Source organism: Chelon labrosus (assembly GCF_963514085.1).
Source record: "Chelon labrosus genome assembly, chromosome: 24".
Classification (NCBI taxonomy): domain Eukaryota; kingdom Metazoa; phylum Chordata; class Actinopteri; order Mugiliformes; family Mugilidae; genus Chelon; species Chelon labrosus.
This window is the reverse complement of record NC_140357.1, coordinates 2,595,416-2,611,533: the sequence shown is the minus strand read 5'-3', so window position 1 is coordinate 2,611,533 and position 16,118 is coordinate 2,595,416. Positions and strand designations below refer to the sequence as shown.

Sequence of the window (16,118 nt, the reverse complement as noted above, 5' to 3'; positions counted from 1 at the left end):
GTCCGCCCCTGGGTAGATGTGTAATTTTTATTGTAATCTGTATAAATATACAACACTATAATTTTCTAATTTCTATCCACATTTTTATTTTATAAGTGGAATGAGTTTGGATAGATTGCTTTACACCTGTGTCCAACACGATAATATTATTTAAAAAATTTTGATTTAATGCACAACTATTGATACGTGAAGTTTGTTTATCCTATGTTAATGTTTCTATCTTGACGACCTGTTGCTTGTTTAGTGATCCTGAACGTATGTCGTTAGTTATTAATGTACACCAGCGATGTGCCGCAGTGTGAAGGAATGCGCTCATCCTCTTGTTGATGCGTCTCTAAGGTTACTGCCCGCAGAGAGCAGCGCAGCTTGCCTTTGTGCGTTAGCTTAGAGGAGCTGAATATTAAAGGGTGCTAAGTCAAACCAAAACTTAAATGATATCCCCTGAGGACATGGAGTCGAGCCTGAAATCTGCCCCGCACTCGGTGAAGCAGTGGCAGCTCAGCGGGACGGACTATGAACCGCAGCAAGTCCGCAACCAGCGGTCCGAAACCCGCTTCAGCAGCTGGACTCCTCTCAACAACAAACGGAGCAACACACAGGTCAGAGGAGTTGATGCCTGTTAAATAATCTTAAACTGATTATTAATAGCCAACAGGTGACTGGAGAATTAGAGTAGGCTATATAATATGTAATGAATAAATAGGTTTACACGTTTTAAAATGTGCATAATGGTGCTACATAGGTAATATGAGCCTTAAAATAATACCAATACAAATAAATAAATAAAATAAAAGCACATAAAAACGTTTAATTGTCAAGTTAATTAACCTGATTTGAAACAGGTGCTCCATTTGGCGCCCTTCCACTCGACGCACGCGCAGCAAACTTAAAATTAGGCGAAGGTAAACGCATCATTTTGTCACTTAAACAACATTTTTTATTTTTGTAATTACGCGTAGAAGGCGATTTAATTCGCTCTCAACCTAAGGGGGAGGATCACACACCAATTAGCACAGCTAAAATGGTGGTTGCTGCTGTACATTCACCTGTAAACGGATAGAAGACACTTTAAGGTACAGTTTGGGAGTATTCTCATCCTTCACTGAAGTAAAAGTACTCGGTTACAAGTGAAAGTGCTCCACTGGAAGTGTTCAGTGGCGGCTCCAGAGATGTTCTGTTGCAGGTGCTATGGAGATCTGAAAATGTCCTGTGTGTGTGTGTGTGTGTGTGTGTGTGTGTGTAACCATGTTGAACATTGGTTCGACACACACACACACACACACACACAAGTCCGAAATATCAGTAATCTTCCATGTAATTTTACACTTGGGAAAATTCAAGCAGCGGGCCAGATTAGATCTTCTGGCGGGCCAGTTTTGGCCCACAGGCCCTATGTTTGACAGCCCTGTTTTCTTTTGATGTCATAAATTCCTGTCCCTCGATGATGATGTCATGCATTCCGGTCCCTCGATGATGATGTCATCAAATGTTTTTCTTTGATCTTCATTTGTGCCTTTGATCTTATTGAAGGTTTAAATAGGGTGTAAACCTTTGTCGACCTGTACATTCTTTAGTGCATATCAGAGTTTTATACTGACTGCAAGCGAGACAGCGATCACACGTGAACAAAGTTTCATTTATCATATTTCATTGACATTTTGGATTACACACCATTTTCTGAATAACAAGCATCAATGGCAACCAACAAAACAGCAAGAGAGTTGAATATCTCCGTAGGGAGCACACTGGGCGATTGCCTTAAAGTGGAGTCTTTCCTCGGAGAGGGCGGCTTTGGATTTGTGACCAAATGCCGCAATACAAAAACCAATGAGAAACTGGCCGTCAAAGTCAACAAGAACGAGCCTGATATTGTCAAACAGGCAAAAGTGGAAATTGACATGTTGAAGAAGCTCCGACGACTAGATCCAACTACCAGCCACATTGTAAAATGGAACGGCTTTTTCTTTGACAAGACGCGCATCTGTTTAAGCTTTGAACTCCTTGATCAAAGCCTGCATGACTACATACAAGAACAATGCAACCAAGGTCTTCCCGTGACCGAGCTGAAACCAGTTTTATACCAGCTGGCCACAGCCATGTCCCACCTGAGCTCCATCGGATTAATACACGCAGACCTCAAACCTGAAAATGTGATGGTTGTGAACCGTCACCAGAAGCCGCTCCAGGTCAAAGTTATTGACTTTGGCCTGGCGCGTCCTGTGTGTGATGCCGCTCGTGATCGCTATGTGCAGACCTTATGGTACAGGGCGCCAGAGGTGACAATAGGCGCCCCATTTAATGAGGCCATTGACATGTGGACACTGGGACTGATAGCGGCAGAGATGGTTACTGGGTGTGTGCTCTACCCTGGAAATTCATCGTATGATATTCTCCGGTTCATCATACAAACTCAGGGCCAACTTCCAGATGACATCTTACACTCTGGAGCGTATACAAAATGTTATTTTAAGTTGGATGAGGAGAACAGCCGACAATCCTGGAAATTGAAGACCCCAGAAGAGTATGAGTATGAGACGGGACGCCCCGCTCAAGATACCAGATACATCAGACTCGAGAGTTTTGATGACCTTGAGCAAGTAATGAAAATCAGGAGAGGACATCATGATGATCAGCATCAATTGGTGGCCCTGATTAAAAGCATGCTGCACCTGGATGCTAATCAACGCATCAAACCGCGGGAGGTACTGAAGCACCCTTTCTTTGCATCCGTCCTCCCTCAGAGCTCCTGTGCAGACACCTACACTGACATAATGGACACACTAGACAAGAACCCTCAAGTTAGCCAGCAGCAACCATCTGAGGACAACACAAACCCTCAAAATAATGACTACATAATAGGGGACATCATTGGGCAGGGCGGCTTTGGATTTGTAATGAAATGTCATAATAACAAGACCAACCAACCCGTAGCCGTCAAAGTCAACAAAAACGAACCTAGAACAGTGAAACAGGCAAAACTGGAAATTGGCATTCTAAAAAAGCTGCGATGTCTGGATCCAGATACTTGCAACATTGTAAAATGGAATGGCTTTTTCTTTGATTGGGAGCAAATATGTTTAGAATTTGAGCTCCTTGATCAAAGCCTGCACTCCTACATACAGAAACAATGCACACAAGGTCTTTGCATGACAGAAGTGAAGTCAGTTATACAACAGCTAGCCACAGCCCTGTTCCATCTGAGCTCCATAGGAATAATACACGCCGATCTCAAACCTGAAAATGTGATGGTTGTGAACCGCCATCAGAAACCACTCAAAGTCAAACTTATTGACTTTGGCCTGGCGCATCCTGTGTCTGCAGCCACCCCTGGTGTCTGTGTGCAGACCATCTATTACAGGGCACCAGAGGTAATACTAGGCATCCCCTATGATGAGGCCATTGACATGTGGTCTCTGGGACTGACAGCTGCGGAGATGATTACTGGGTGTCCGCTCTACTCTGGACGTACAGACTACGATGTTCTTCGGTTCATCATAGACACTCAAGGTCAGCCAGCAGACCACATCTTACACTGTGGGCTGTCTACTGAGTATTTTTTCAATGTTGATTACAACAGCAGCCAACGATACTGGAGACTTAAAACCCCAGGAGAGTTTGAGAATGACACAGGATTCCAAGCTGAAGATACCAGATTCATCAGGCTCAACTCTCTGGATGACCTTGAACAACTGATGACAATGACGACAGGACACCACGATGGTCAGCATCTGTTGGTGTCCCTCATAAAAAGCATGCTGCACCTGGATGCTAATCAACGCATCAAAACCCTGGAGGTTCTGAATCATCCTCTTTTTGCATCCAGTAAAGACATCTGCCAGCAGATTACAGAACCAGGTAACCCTGAGCCTGGGGTCCAAAGTTCAACTTCCTTACTGGGTGATGCACCAGGGGAGAACGCAGAAGACCCTTACCCCCAGAATGACTACTTGGAGGACGACTTGCTCTGGTCGGGCAGCTCGAGCTTTGTCGCCACTCAGAGCTCCTCTGAAAACATCTACACTAACATGGACTATGAGGACGGTCAGGTTATTCTGCAGCCCTTCTGCTTGCATATCACAGAACCAGGAAACTCTGAGTCTAATGAGTACTTGGAGGACGACTTTCTCTGGTCGGGCAGCTCTAGGTTTGTCACCACTCAGAGCTCCTCTGAAAACCCCTACACTGACATGGACTATGAGGACGGTCAGGTTATTCTGCAGCCTTTCTGCTTGCATATCACAGAACCAGGAAACCCTGAGTCTAGGGTCCAAAGTTCAGCTTCCTTCCTGGGTTATACACCAGGGGAGAACGCAGAAGACCCTAACCCTCAGAATGGCTACCTGGAGGACGAGTTGCTCTGGACAGGCAGCTCTAGATTTGTCACCACTCAGAGCGCCTCTGAAAACCCCTACACTGACATGGACTATGAGGACGGTCAGGTTATTCTGCAGCCTTTCTGCTTGCATATCACAGAACCAGGAAACCCTGAGTCTAGGGTCCAAAGTTCAACTTCCTTACTGGGTTATACACCAGGGGAGAACGCAGAAGACCCTCACCCTCAGAATGGCTACCTGGAGGACGAGTTGCTCTGGACAGGCAGCTCTAGATTTGTCACCACTCAGCGCGCCTCTGAAAACACCTACACTGACATGGACTATGAGGATGGTCAGGTTAGTCTGCAGCCTTTCTGCTTGCAGATCACAGAACCAGGAAACACTGAGCCAAGTGTCCAAATTTCAACTTCCTTACCGGGTGATACGTCGGAGGAAAATATCACCATCCAGTCTGACACAAACCCTCAGTATAATGGCTACATGGAAGAGGATTTTCTTTGGACGGGCAGCTCTATATTTTTCACCAAATGGCACAATCCAGAAACAAACCAAGGTTGTCCAAAGGTTGTCCAAAGTTCAACCTTCTTACCAGGTTGTACATGGGAGGAGAACACAGAAGACATCACCATCCAGTCTGGCATGAACCGTCAGAATTATGGCTTTATGGAGGAGGATTTACCCTGGAAGGGAGGCTCTAGATTTTTCACCAAATGGCGCAATCCTGAAACCAACCAAGGCATCAAACCACAGGAGGTTCTGCTGTCCCCTGTCATTGCGTCCAGCCTCCCTCAGAGCTCCACTGACAACACCTACACTGACACGGTCTATGAGGACGGTCAGGTTCGTCTGCAGCCTTTCTGCTTGCAGATCACAGAACCAGGAAACACTGAGCTGAGTGTCCAAATTTCAACTTCCTGGGTGATAACATCAGAGAAAAACAAAGAAGACGTCACCATCCAGTCTGACACAAACCCTCAGAATAACGGCTACATGTAAGAGGATTTCCTCTGGAAGGGCAGCTCTAGATTTTTCACCAAACGTCGCAATCCTGACACCAACCAGGGTTGTCCAAAGGTTGTCCAAAGTTCAACATGAAGGTTCTCAGTCATCCAGGTCATGGTATATCCAAAAAAGGTTAAAAAAAAAGGCAACTGGACTTCGAAGTTTTTGAGAAGACGTTTCACCGCTCATCTGTGTAGCTTCTTCAGTTCTAGGGGACTAGTGGGAAGTTTGAGGTTTAAATAGGAACTCCTACTGAAACGTGCTTGTTGTGTAAACAACCAGAAACCGGTGCAGCTAATTTCCATTAACGGTTGGGTACTTACCTGTCGTTTGGGGGTGGGGGCAGTTTTGTCCCTGTCCTCTTTCCCTGTGAATTGTGCTCTAACGACCATTGTCCGTCAGAGGCTCCAGTGTCAAGGTGTGAATGGGGTTGAAACTTCTTGGGGACAGAAGTTAAAACTGTATTGTAAATAGATGGTAGTTTAAATCTTAGTCCACCTCCTCTTTTTAAGAGAAGGTTTGTCCAATCTGACATATATGGCTTCCTTTACTCCTCTTTCAAACCATCGGCCTTCTCTGGCTAAGATTTGGAAGTTGTTATCTTCAAAGGAGTGTCCTTTGTCCCTCAGGTGTAGGTGGACCGCTGAATCGTTTCCTGATGAGCTGGCTCTCTTGTGTTGGTACATGCGCCTATTGATGGGTTGTTTGGTTTTTCCCCAATGTATAAGTCTGTACACTCCTCACTGCACTGAATATCTTACACCACATTACTCTGTTTTCACCTGGGTGTTTTGTCTTTTGGGTGGACCAGTCTTTGCGTGTATTCCCTGGTTTGAAATAAAGTGGAATGCAGTGTTTTCTGAAAATTCTCCAGAGTTTTTCCGATACCCCAGCCACGTAGGGGATGATGATGTTTTTTCTTTTGTTGTATTCCTCCTCTCTGTCCTTTTTTGGGATATCTTTTTGAGCCAAAGGCCCAGTTGGGATATCCACGTCTTGAGTTTATGTTTGATGTTTCTGTTCCTTCTCCTTGCCATCCAGTCTTGTGCTCTGTGCTGAAGAGTTTTGATGAGCACTGACTGTACCCACATGGCAAGGAAAAGCAACAGAAACACAGGGGCAGCACGGTGGCACAGTGATTAGCACTGGTGCCTCACAGCACAAAGGCAGTTGGTTCGAATCCCCAGGGCTTCGATTCTCAGGGCCTTTCTGTGCAGAGTATATTCTCTCTGTGTTTGCGTGGGTTTTCTCCGGGTACTCCGGTTTCCTCCCATCATCAAAAACGTGGGTGCTATGTCATTGTACATTGTACTCCACTTTACATCAAACAGACACTCAAGACATGTGGCTATCCCAACTGGGCCTTTCTCAAAGGCTCAAAAAGATATGCCAAAAAGGACAGAGGAGGAGTACAACAAAGGAAAGAACATCGTCATCCCCTGTGTGGCTGGAGTGTCGGGAAAAACTCAGGAGAATTTTTAGAAAACACCGCATTGCAGTTTATTTTAAACCAGGGAATACACTTAGGCCAAGACTTTTCCACCCTAAAGACAAAACACCCAGGTAAAAACAGAGTAATGTGATATATGCTTTTCAGTGCAGTGAGGAGTGTACAGACTTATACATTGGGGAAACCTAACAACCCATCCATAAACGCATGTACCAACACAGGAGAGTCAGCTCATCAGGAAACGATTCAGCGGTCCACTTACACCTGTGGGACAAAGGACACTCCTTTGAAGATATCAACGTCCAAATCTTAGCCAGAAAAGCCCGATGGTTTGAAAGAAGAGTAAAGGAAGCCACCTATGTCAGATTGGAAAAACTTCTAAACAGAGAAGGTGAATTAAGATTTAATCTGCCATCTATTTACAATACAGTTTCAATTTCTGTCCCCAAGAAGTTTCAACCCCATTCACACCTTGACACTGGAGCCTCTGATGGACAAGGGTCGTTAGAGCACCATCCATAGGGAAAACGGACAGGGACAAAACTTCCCACCCCCCCGACGACAGGTAAGTACCCAACCGTTAATGGGAATTGGCTGCACCGGTTTCCGGTTGTTTACACAACAAGCACGTTTCAGTAGGAGTTCCTATTTAAACCTCAAACTTCCCACCAGTCCCCAAGAACTGAAGAAGCTACTCAGATGAGTGGTGAAACGTCTTCTCAAAAAACTCTACATGTCCAGTTTTCTTTTTTGAACCTTTTTTGGATATACCATGACCTGGATGAATGAGAACCTTCATGTTGAACTTTGCCAACAAAGGGCACAATCCTGAAACCAACCGAGGCATCAGCGACGTTATGCAGCTCCCTGTGTGTGTGTGTGTGTGTGTGTGTGTTTGTGCGTGCGTATGTTCTCCCGTGTTTGCGTGGGTTTTCTCCGGGCACTCCGGTTTCCTCCCATCATCACAAACATGGGTACATGTATATTTAGTATTACAATAAAAAATTTGCATTTCAGTGAATGTAGGGTTTAATTCTTATACAGCATCAAATATAGAATATACAGAATCTTACTAAAGGTACTACTAAAGAATGTGTGTGTGTTGGTAGGCAGACTTTGGGTTGTAGCTGACTGCTACATACATACATTCATTTCCTCTCAGTTAGAGGGGCCTTCTTGGCTAACAAGGAATCTTAGACAGGCTTTAGTTAGGGCTGGATGATATATTGAGTTTTAAGATATATCGATATATTTTCATTCTAGACATATAACGAAAGTATTATTTATATCGATACAGTTTATGTTGCGCTAAAATTATACTTAGATAGCTGCCAAGTTGCCTGTTACTTCACCTTTTACAGTCATTTTTCATATAAATGTACAGCAGTATATGCCTTGGCTATAAGATATGATTTTTGGTCCATATTGTACATCCCTAAATCACAAGCCTAATGGCGACGGTGGCAACGAAAGACTCCCTTTTAACAGGAAGAAACCTTGAGTCGAACCCAGCTCATATGGTGGGACCCACCTGCCTTAGGCTTGCCGGGTAGAGACAGAAAAGAGAAGCGAGAGCATAGGAGGAACTAGATAAACTGTCATAGGTACATACATCTGACTAAACACCAAGGTTTTTCACAGTCGTACTGGAGGCCAAAGTAATGCCATCCAAAGAAACTAAGTGATTAGATAATGAATCTCAGATGTTTAGGGCCAAATACAAAGACTTCTGTTTTGTCTGAGTAGAACATTACAGGTCATCCAAGCCTTCTTGACTTTAAGGCATTCTTGGAGTTTAACCAGCTGATTCGTTTTATCTGGTTTCATGGATAAATATAGCTGGGTGTCATCTGCATAGCAATGGAAGTATATGTCGTATTTTCTAATAATATTGCCTATGGGAAGCATGTATAATGCGAAGAGTATCCGGGCGCCTTGTTCACAGTGACACTACAAATCAGATTTTTAGCATATCCAGACAGTGTGAGTAACCAAAAACCATATGAGGTATGATCTACTTAAAACCACATACAGAGATGGTTTCAGATCTGATTCGAATCTGTTTAGACAGATCCATATCAATCTGAACAGACTGGCCACTTAAATAAGATTTCATTACTTTGTTAACGCAACCAAAAACACACAATGCAGACTCTAGTGGGATGGAAGTGAGTGATTAATGGCATTACTACTTCAGACATTGTTGGTTAAAAACAGTGCATCTTGACTAAAGTTGTTAAACACTCAATTCCACTTTCCAAAGCAAGCATCAAGCCTGGCGCATTGTTAATTAACTGGCTGAGCAACCTCAGCTTTATCCTTCATACTCGCCCTTTTACAGCCACAACATATTAAGCCACTATAGCAACCGATGTGAATTGGAGGGTGCCAATGGAGACACACTGATCAGACTGTACCACTCGCAAGTAATGTAGAAATACAGTTCCAATCAGATTCAATCTAATCAGATTCTAATTAAAATATTTCTAAAAAGGTTTGGCATGCAGTGTGAACAAAGCCTAAATTTCAGTTTAAAGCTACAATACTTGGATATTCTTGGTATAAAATATGATCACTGATGTGCTGAGTCCGAGACATACCTGAAGATCCTAAGCCTCGAGGATTGCCCGTAGTGCCTCTGCAGTCTTGCCTTCTGTCTGTACAAGGTCATCAGTCGTGGTGTGTATCGGTCAAGCTCCGAGTAGAATGTGTTGCGTAGGTTCACATTTGTAATGCGATGAAACTCTGAACAAACCTGAAGACAAACACACACAGATAGAATCAAATACTTATTCCTGGTATCGTGCACTGTCATACAGTTAACACTATCACAAGTGATTTGAGTGGGAGATAGATGGATTGATAGATGTGCTTTAAATGCATCAAAAGACTGAACACTACAAATAAAACTGCCATAGGGATAACTCTAGAAAATGACCGTGTTGTAGGCAATAATGTCTGAACAATTTTACTCGGGTTTGAAACAATGCAGTGCAAAACTTACATTTCCACTCCACTGCCATCCTAACCGTGACAAGCCTTAAAGTCAGACCTGATACAGTACCGGGATTCAGGAGGAACTGCTCATGCATTTCTCACCTTCCACTTGAGCCTGCAAGAGAGAGCAACAGTACAAATATTAACTTCATATATTACCACAGTGAAGTACATAACAAAGTATCACATTTTGGATATATAATATTTCCCTCAACTCATTTAAACATAAATGCATCATTAACATGCATCTTAACGCTCCTCAAATAAGATCTACAGACTGGAAACACATACAGCAACTAATAAAAAGGTGGACTTAATTTAGTCAAAACTCAGTGTCGTCTTTCACTCACACTTTTGTTTTTTCATAGCTTACTAAGATACATTTAGGGTTGCCAACTCCCTGAAAAATAAATAAGGGACACCTCATTGGCAGGGCCAGCAGACCCGATTGCCTCACCATTCCTGGCATGGCATATTGTGCATGCATATTTCTGAGTGATATGAACACATGGAAAACTAATTATTATTCAACAATTTATTTTTAATACAAAGTAACAAAATTAACAGAATAAATAAATATCTTTTTTAAACAGAAACCTGTCCTGCTTAACTTAAAACTGTATAACTTAATATAAAACAGTAGGAAGCAGAACATTCCTCTTGTAATAGTGCAATAAGAAAAGTGCAAACATAAAGCGTGATGAAAAGTTGTTGCTTTGTTTTCTTCCGGTATCTTCTTCGCAAGTGACAGTACCTCGACCAATGAGATGAGCGGGATTCCTGCTGTCATCTCATTGGTCACAGAGAGACGGCCTGGGAATAAGTTTACCGTAAATGTTCATATAAAGCGCCCTGTTATTCATTAATTCCATTGACATTTTACACACTATTTTTGATTCTCACGGTAATACGGGACAAAGTGCGTCCCGTTTCAGCTCAATACGGCACTGGTACTTTTGTTTCTAAATTTCTATTATTATTATTTAATTTACATTTTTAAACTACATGAAAAAGACTATTCGAACATGACATTAAAATATAAATATAAAAAATCCCAGACATTTCTTGGGGGTGCTGGGCGGGTGCTATGGCTATTGTAGGGGAAGCTACAGCACCACCTAGCTCCTCCCTGGCGCCACCACTGGAAGTGTTACTTAGGTATGCTCATAAAAATGTACAGCAAAAGTTGTCAAGAAATACAGTTTTCAAATACACTGTTTTTGTCTTTTCTCTGTGCAGCTATTTGAGGAGAGGGTGAACCTTGTGCTGCACTGGTTTGATCTATGGAGCGACAGACAGAGGAAACACTTGCTGCGCTCTCTGCTCGCGCGCTGCACCAAGTCACAGCTCAAGTAAGGCTGCTTCCAAGCGTTTTTCCCCTTCACTGTGAACCACGTTTCAAATCCTCTGACGATCTGAGCAGGTGCTGCAGGGATTTGCTGATGGAGACGCTTCCGGTGACGAGCGTTGACTTCACGGCGGTGCTGCCTCGCTTTCTGTCCCTGTACGTGATGTCGTTTCTGACGCCCCGTGACCTCTGCAGTGCCGCCCAAGTCAGCTGGCACTGGAGGGTCCTGGCTGAGCAGGTGAGAATCTCAGAAGAAAGACATTTGGATTTTAGTCGTTTGTTTTTAATTCACGTCTCCTTCGCCAGGATTGCCTGTGGGCGAGTCGGTGCGTCGGAAGAGGCTGGTTCCTTCCATACACTCCCGGAGAAAAGGAGTTTGGCGCGTGGAAGGGCCACTACGTCTCCTGCGTCTCCACGCTGGACTGGCTCACTCCGCGGGAGGCGGCCGAGCAGTACGGCACGCTCAACCAGCAAAGCACGGATATGACCGAGGAGGAAGAAGAGAGGAGGAAGGAGAGGAGGATCAGGCAGAAAATCAGGGACAAGCTTCAGGAGGAGAAGAGTAAGAGGAGTTAAAAGAAATTGTCAATTGTTGATTATATTTGCGCTTACATGTTCGATCTTTGCAGGAGTGTCTGTGAGAAGTAGGAGAGCCTGGGGCAGCTACTCAAAGCCAGAGGGAACCAGAGGTGGCAGTACCCAGACTGGAAGGCCCAGCTCTGGGCTGACGTTCCTCTCCTGGCCTTCCCTCTCCGGGCCTCCGAGGACTGTTGGGTCTTCCAGCCTCCTTCACAGTGGCCAGCCCGTGACTCCAGCTCAGAGCTTGGAGACAGTCCAGGCCTCCAGTCTTGGCAGGTGATATATAAATACCCACTCAGTCCATTTACATGAGAGCTGCAGAGTATTACAAGCACCTCTCTCAATATAACGCAGTACCTTCAGGATCTGAGGAACGCGTTAATTAGTCAGCTTTAGATTAAAGCTTTAAAACCTTTGCATTTTTGTAAGACAGAAAAAAATACATTTTCGTTTTATGTGCTAATACTGGGTTGACTCTTAACACTGTGCGTTTTCTCCCAGTGAAAACCCGACCAAAGCCAGAGGAGCGCTTTCCTCCTTCACCCACAGACCTGCACTGCCACGCTCAGTCTCTTCCTGGCATCACTCCACTCCTGCCCTCCTGCTGCTCATCTCCAACAGGCTTCCTGCTTATGAGGTAAAAGGAAATCAGTCTGTTTTGTTAAAAATACTCAGTGGAAAGATGAACAATCAAAGTTTCTCCCTGTGCACTCTTTTAATCCTCCATATAGCTGGTGCTGAGTGGAGTGAAGGCCGGCGTGATCGTGGTTCTCTATGACCACAGAGGGACTCTCTCGGCTCTCTTAGCCCAGGTGCAGAGAGCTATTTCCGGGCAGACGGCTGTAAAGCTCGGCCTGCTGGCTCCTGGAGGGACGGAGGAGATTCATCTGCTTCACAGTAAGAATCATTTACCCTGAGTGCATAAACGTGTGGATGCACTGCCAGGGTTAGTTCCAGTCTAATTGGAGCCTCTGGAGCCTTTTTTTTTATCAGGATATTCAGATTTCATGGCTATCTACATCCCTTGGCTCATCATTTGATTTCAGGTTTTAATTTAACGTTAGAAAAGTGACTCAGTGTTTGTGCTTGTTTTAATAAATGTAAACCTTATGATTCAACAGATTCAAAATACTTTATACCTTGTAGGTGCACAGAACGTACTTGATAGTTCATCACCTGACATTTAAGAGGTCTACTAAAGCCGTTTTTAGTGGTTTACAGACACTGTTCCTATTCTTTGGGTTCATGATTTCTTTGAAAATTGAAAACCCTTGTCACTCAAACTGAAAATAGTTTCACATTCATGTATTAGAAACTTTATTTTGAGATGTCTTCCCTTTGACCCTTCAGGCAGTCACCTGTCAGAGAGGACTCTGCTGAGCCCCGATCATCGAGACTTCTGGGAAAAACTGTGTGGCTGGGTGGCACCGAACGAAGAAGGAGGAGGGATTGATATCTTCTCCCCGCTGGCTGCATCTGGTAGCAGATGTTAAGACGCACTCGTCTCTGCGTTCTGTCTTTTCTCTCATTAACGTCAGCTCACTCTGTCTGTATCTCTTAACTTTTCCTTTATAGCATCAGGATTGGCTCTTATCCACAAGCTCTCTACTCTGACTGGTCTGGAGGTTCGCGCACCAATGGGCCTTGCCACTGGAAGCTTTCAGAACAGTGAGAAACCCTTTCAACTCTGAGCATAAAAAAAAAAGTTTGAAAATAGCATGTTAAATCCACAAGAATGTGTTTTTTTTTTTTTTTCTCCTTCCAGTCCTCGGTGAGTGGTCTGACGGCAGCGTGTGTACCGGACTCCCTCACCAGCCGCCATCTTCTCCGGCGCTGCAGTACGTGTGTGAGAGCGTGCTGCAGAGCTGGTGCACACAGGCTCACTGGATGGAGGAGACCCTCGGGGAGATGAAGAGCTCTCTGGGGCCACAGCTGCAGCGGGCCAGCCTCCAGGCCAGGGGCCGAGCTCTTGGTGGGTTCCACGTACACGTCGAGTTAGATGCAAACACACAGCTGGGCCGCTAACAAGTTTAAACAACGTCTCTGAAGAAAATGCTCATATCGTTCTAGGTTATTTTCTGTTGGAGGAAGTCTGCCTTGACAAGATTTGTGTGTCCAAAGATCTGAGTGAGGCTCTGACTGAAGGACTCACTGCTCTCACACAACAGGAAGAGGTGGGGATGACTGAAAATCATCCAAACTTAGAAACTCTCTATTTTTGCATGTATGACTTCCAATGTGTGTTTTCACAGACCAGACCCCTGGAGTTTCTTACTGCCTTCCTGTCAAGATGGAGTCAGGGGAAGGAAGGGCGAGAGAGTAAAGGAGCAAATTACACGTCTTTGGCACAACAAAGTTCCCAGACATGTTTGAAATTAATGCCTGAGCTGCCACAGGTGTGTGTGTGTGTGTGTGCTTTGACCCTTCCCATTAAGAGAAACCCGAAGGAGAATGCTTTACAATTTTGTCCCTTTCTGCTTTCAGACGGTGTTAGATTGGAGAGGCGCTGCTGCACGAGAGCTGCACCACAGCGAGTGTCTTTATCTGGGGAGACTGAGCGCTGTCATAAAGGTATACCACAACCAATCACTGTTTATTTGTTTTTCTACATTAAGTGTTTCATCTACATGTCCGTCTGTCTCTAAGGTGTACGAGGAGCCTCTCACAGCAGCTCTGAACTCCAACAGAGCTATTCTAAGCTTTGCTGACATCCACATTGTCCTCAGCCCTGTTACATTAATACTGGAGCTCAACAGGTACAATCACACACTTCAGATATCCATGTTTGACCTTCTTCTTTGTTGTCCCTCTGTGTGGACCACCGTATGCGTTTGTGTGTTGCAGAGTGTTTCTGGCAGACTTACAGGCCAGGCTGCAGCAGTGGGGCGCGGAGCAGTGTATTGGAGACGCGTTTGTAAAGCTGTGCTCAAAACTCAGAGTCTACACCAACTACCTCAACAACTACACCACCGCCCTGCACACCGTTGATAAGGTAAAGTCAAAGCGCTGGCCTCTGCCTGTACAAGAAGTACTCTGTAATAGTTTAACCTTGGTGTATGTGTGCGTCAGTGCAGAGAGACTAAACCAGCATTTCGGGCTTTCCTGAAGAGAGCAGACAGAACTCTTTCAACACACATGATGAGGTAACGACACACCCATGTCAGCACAGGTATATCTCCTCCAGGGTGGTTGTTATTCAGAGCTCATGGCTGCACGTGTGCGTTTGTGAAGCTTACAGGAGCTGCTGCTGTGTCCAGTGTGGAGGATACAGGAGTACGTGACTCTGCTTCAGGCTCTGTCTTCACACACGCCCGCCGGTCACCCCGATCTCACACACCTCTGCTCTGCCCTCGACACACTGCGCCGATTCAGAGAGTTCATACAAAAGGTGGGAGCACCTGCAGAGAGCCTTATAAATCTGTCATTACACTGTAGTCTGTATTAAATGTGTGTTTTGTTTTGTTTCAGCTAAAGAGTAGCTCAGTGGCAGATACGCTGATAAAAGAGACGCAGCAAATGATCCAGGGCTGCCCGGTAAAAGAACACTACACAACTAATATGCTCATAAACATGTTAAACTATTGTGTCACAGTATTTTAAATTGAATACTTTATGTGTGTAGAACCTCAGTGAAGGAAACAGGCAGCTGATAATAACTCAGGATGCTGCTTTGCTCATAAGTCCTGATGAACAGATTCCAGACTCTCTAAGGTAAGCGCACAAATTATTTCTGTTTCTGCTCAGTGTTGGATTTAATAAATCTGTGTCCTTTTATACGTCCAGGACCTACGAGCACGTGTCTGATGTGGGCCTGTTCCTGTTTAACGACGCTTTGGTGTTGACGCGGCGAAGCGTGCGCCACACGCCTTTCACGCTGGCTCGCCAGAGCGCGCACACGTTCCTGGCCTCGGTGTCTCTCAGCAGCCTGGCTGTCAGGGAGATCACGCATACACGCTGTGAGTTATCACTCTATACAGAATACAGAACCTTTAAAGCTCTTAAAGCTCACCTCCTGTGGTTTTACTTGTCATCTCGATTCTAATAATGACACAGATGTCTTTTCTGTAGACGTGCGTCATGCTTTTGTCCTTGAGGGTCCTTGTCGCTCCTGGGTTTGTGCCACAGAAAGAGCCGAAGAGAGGGAGCACTTCCTGTCTGTGCTGCGCTCAGCCATCAACTCTGCTCTGACCGGACATCAGTGACGGCACACCAGCAAGACAAGAGGAGGTTAGAACACTTTTTCTTAGCCTTTTCTTAAAATTGAAAGCAATTTTAGAAAAACAGGAAATTTCTAAATAAAAATGCAGCACAACTTTCCAAAAAGTATTAGAAGAACATTCAATTATTAGTTTTAGAAATCAGAATAATCACAGTCTGCATTGTTTGGAGGTTGACACAGTATCACCTA

At 44.6% G+C, this 16,118-nt stretch overlaps 1 protein-coding gene across 1 annotated transcript; it reads left to right on the top strand.

Moving 5' to 3' along the window:
• Positions 1–449: 449 nt before the first annotated feature.
• Positions 450–15,912, top strand: ect2l (epithelial cell transforming 2 like; the record flags this gene model as incomplete). The annotated part of the gene is made up of 19 exons (XM_084574756.1): positions 450–599; positions 11,023–11,135; positions 11,207–11,369; positions 11,438–11,693; positions 11,761–11,986; positions 12,212–12,347; positions 12,442–12,607; positions 13,061–13,189; positions 13,286–13,378; positions 13,476–13,682; positions 13,781–14,021; positions 14,146–14,466; positions 14,555–14,702; positions 14,780–14,853; positions 14,942–15,098; positions 15,179–15,244; positions 15,333–15,421; positions 15,494–15,666; positions 15,779–15,912. 19 exons carry the CDS (start codon positions 450–452, stop codon positions 15,910–15,912), a joined length of 3,042 nt encoding a protein of 1,013 aa, XP_084430882.1.
• Positions 15,913–16,118: the final 206 nt, after the last annotated feature.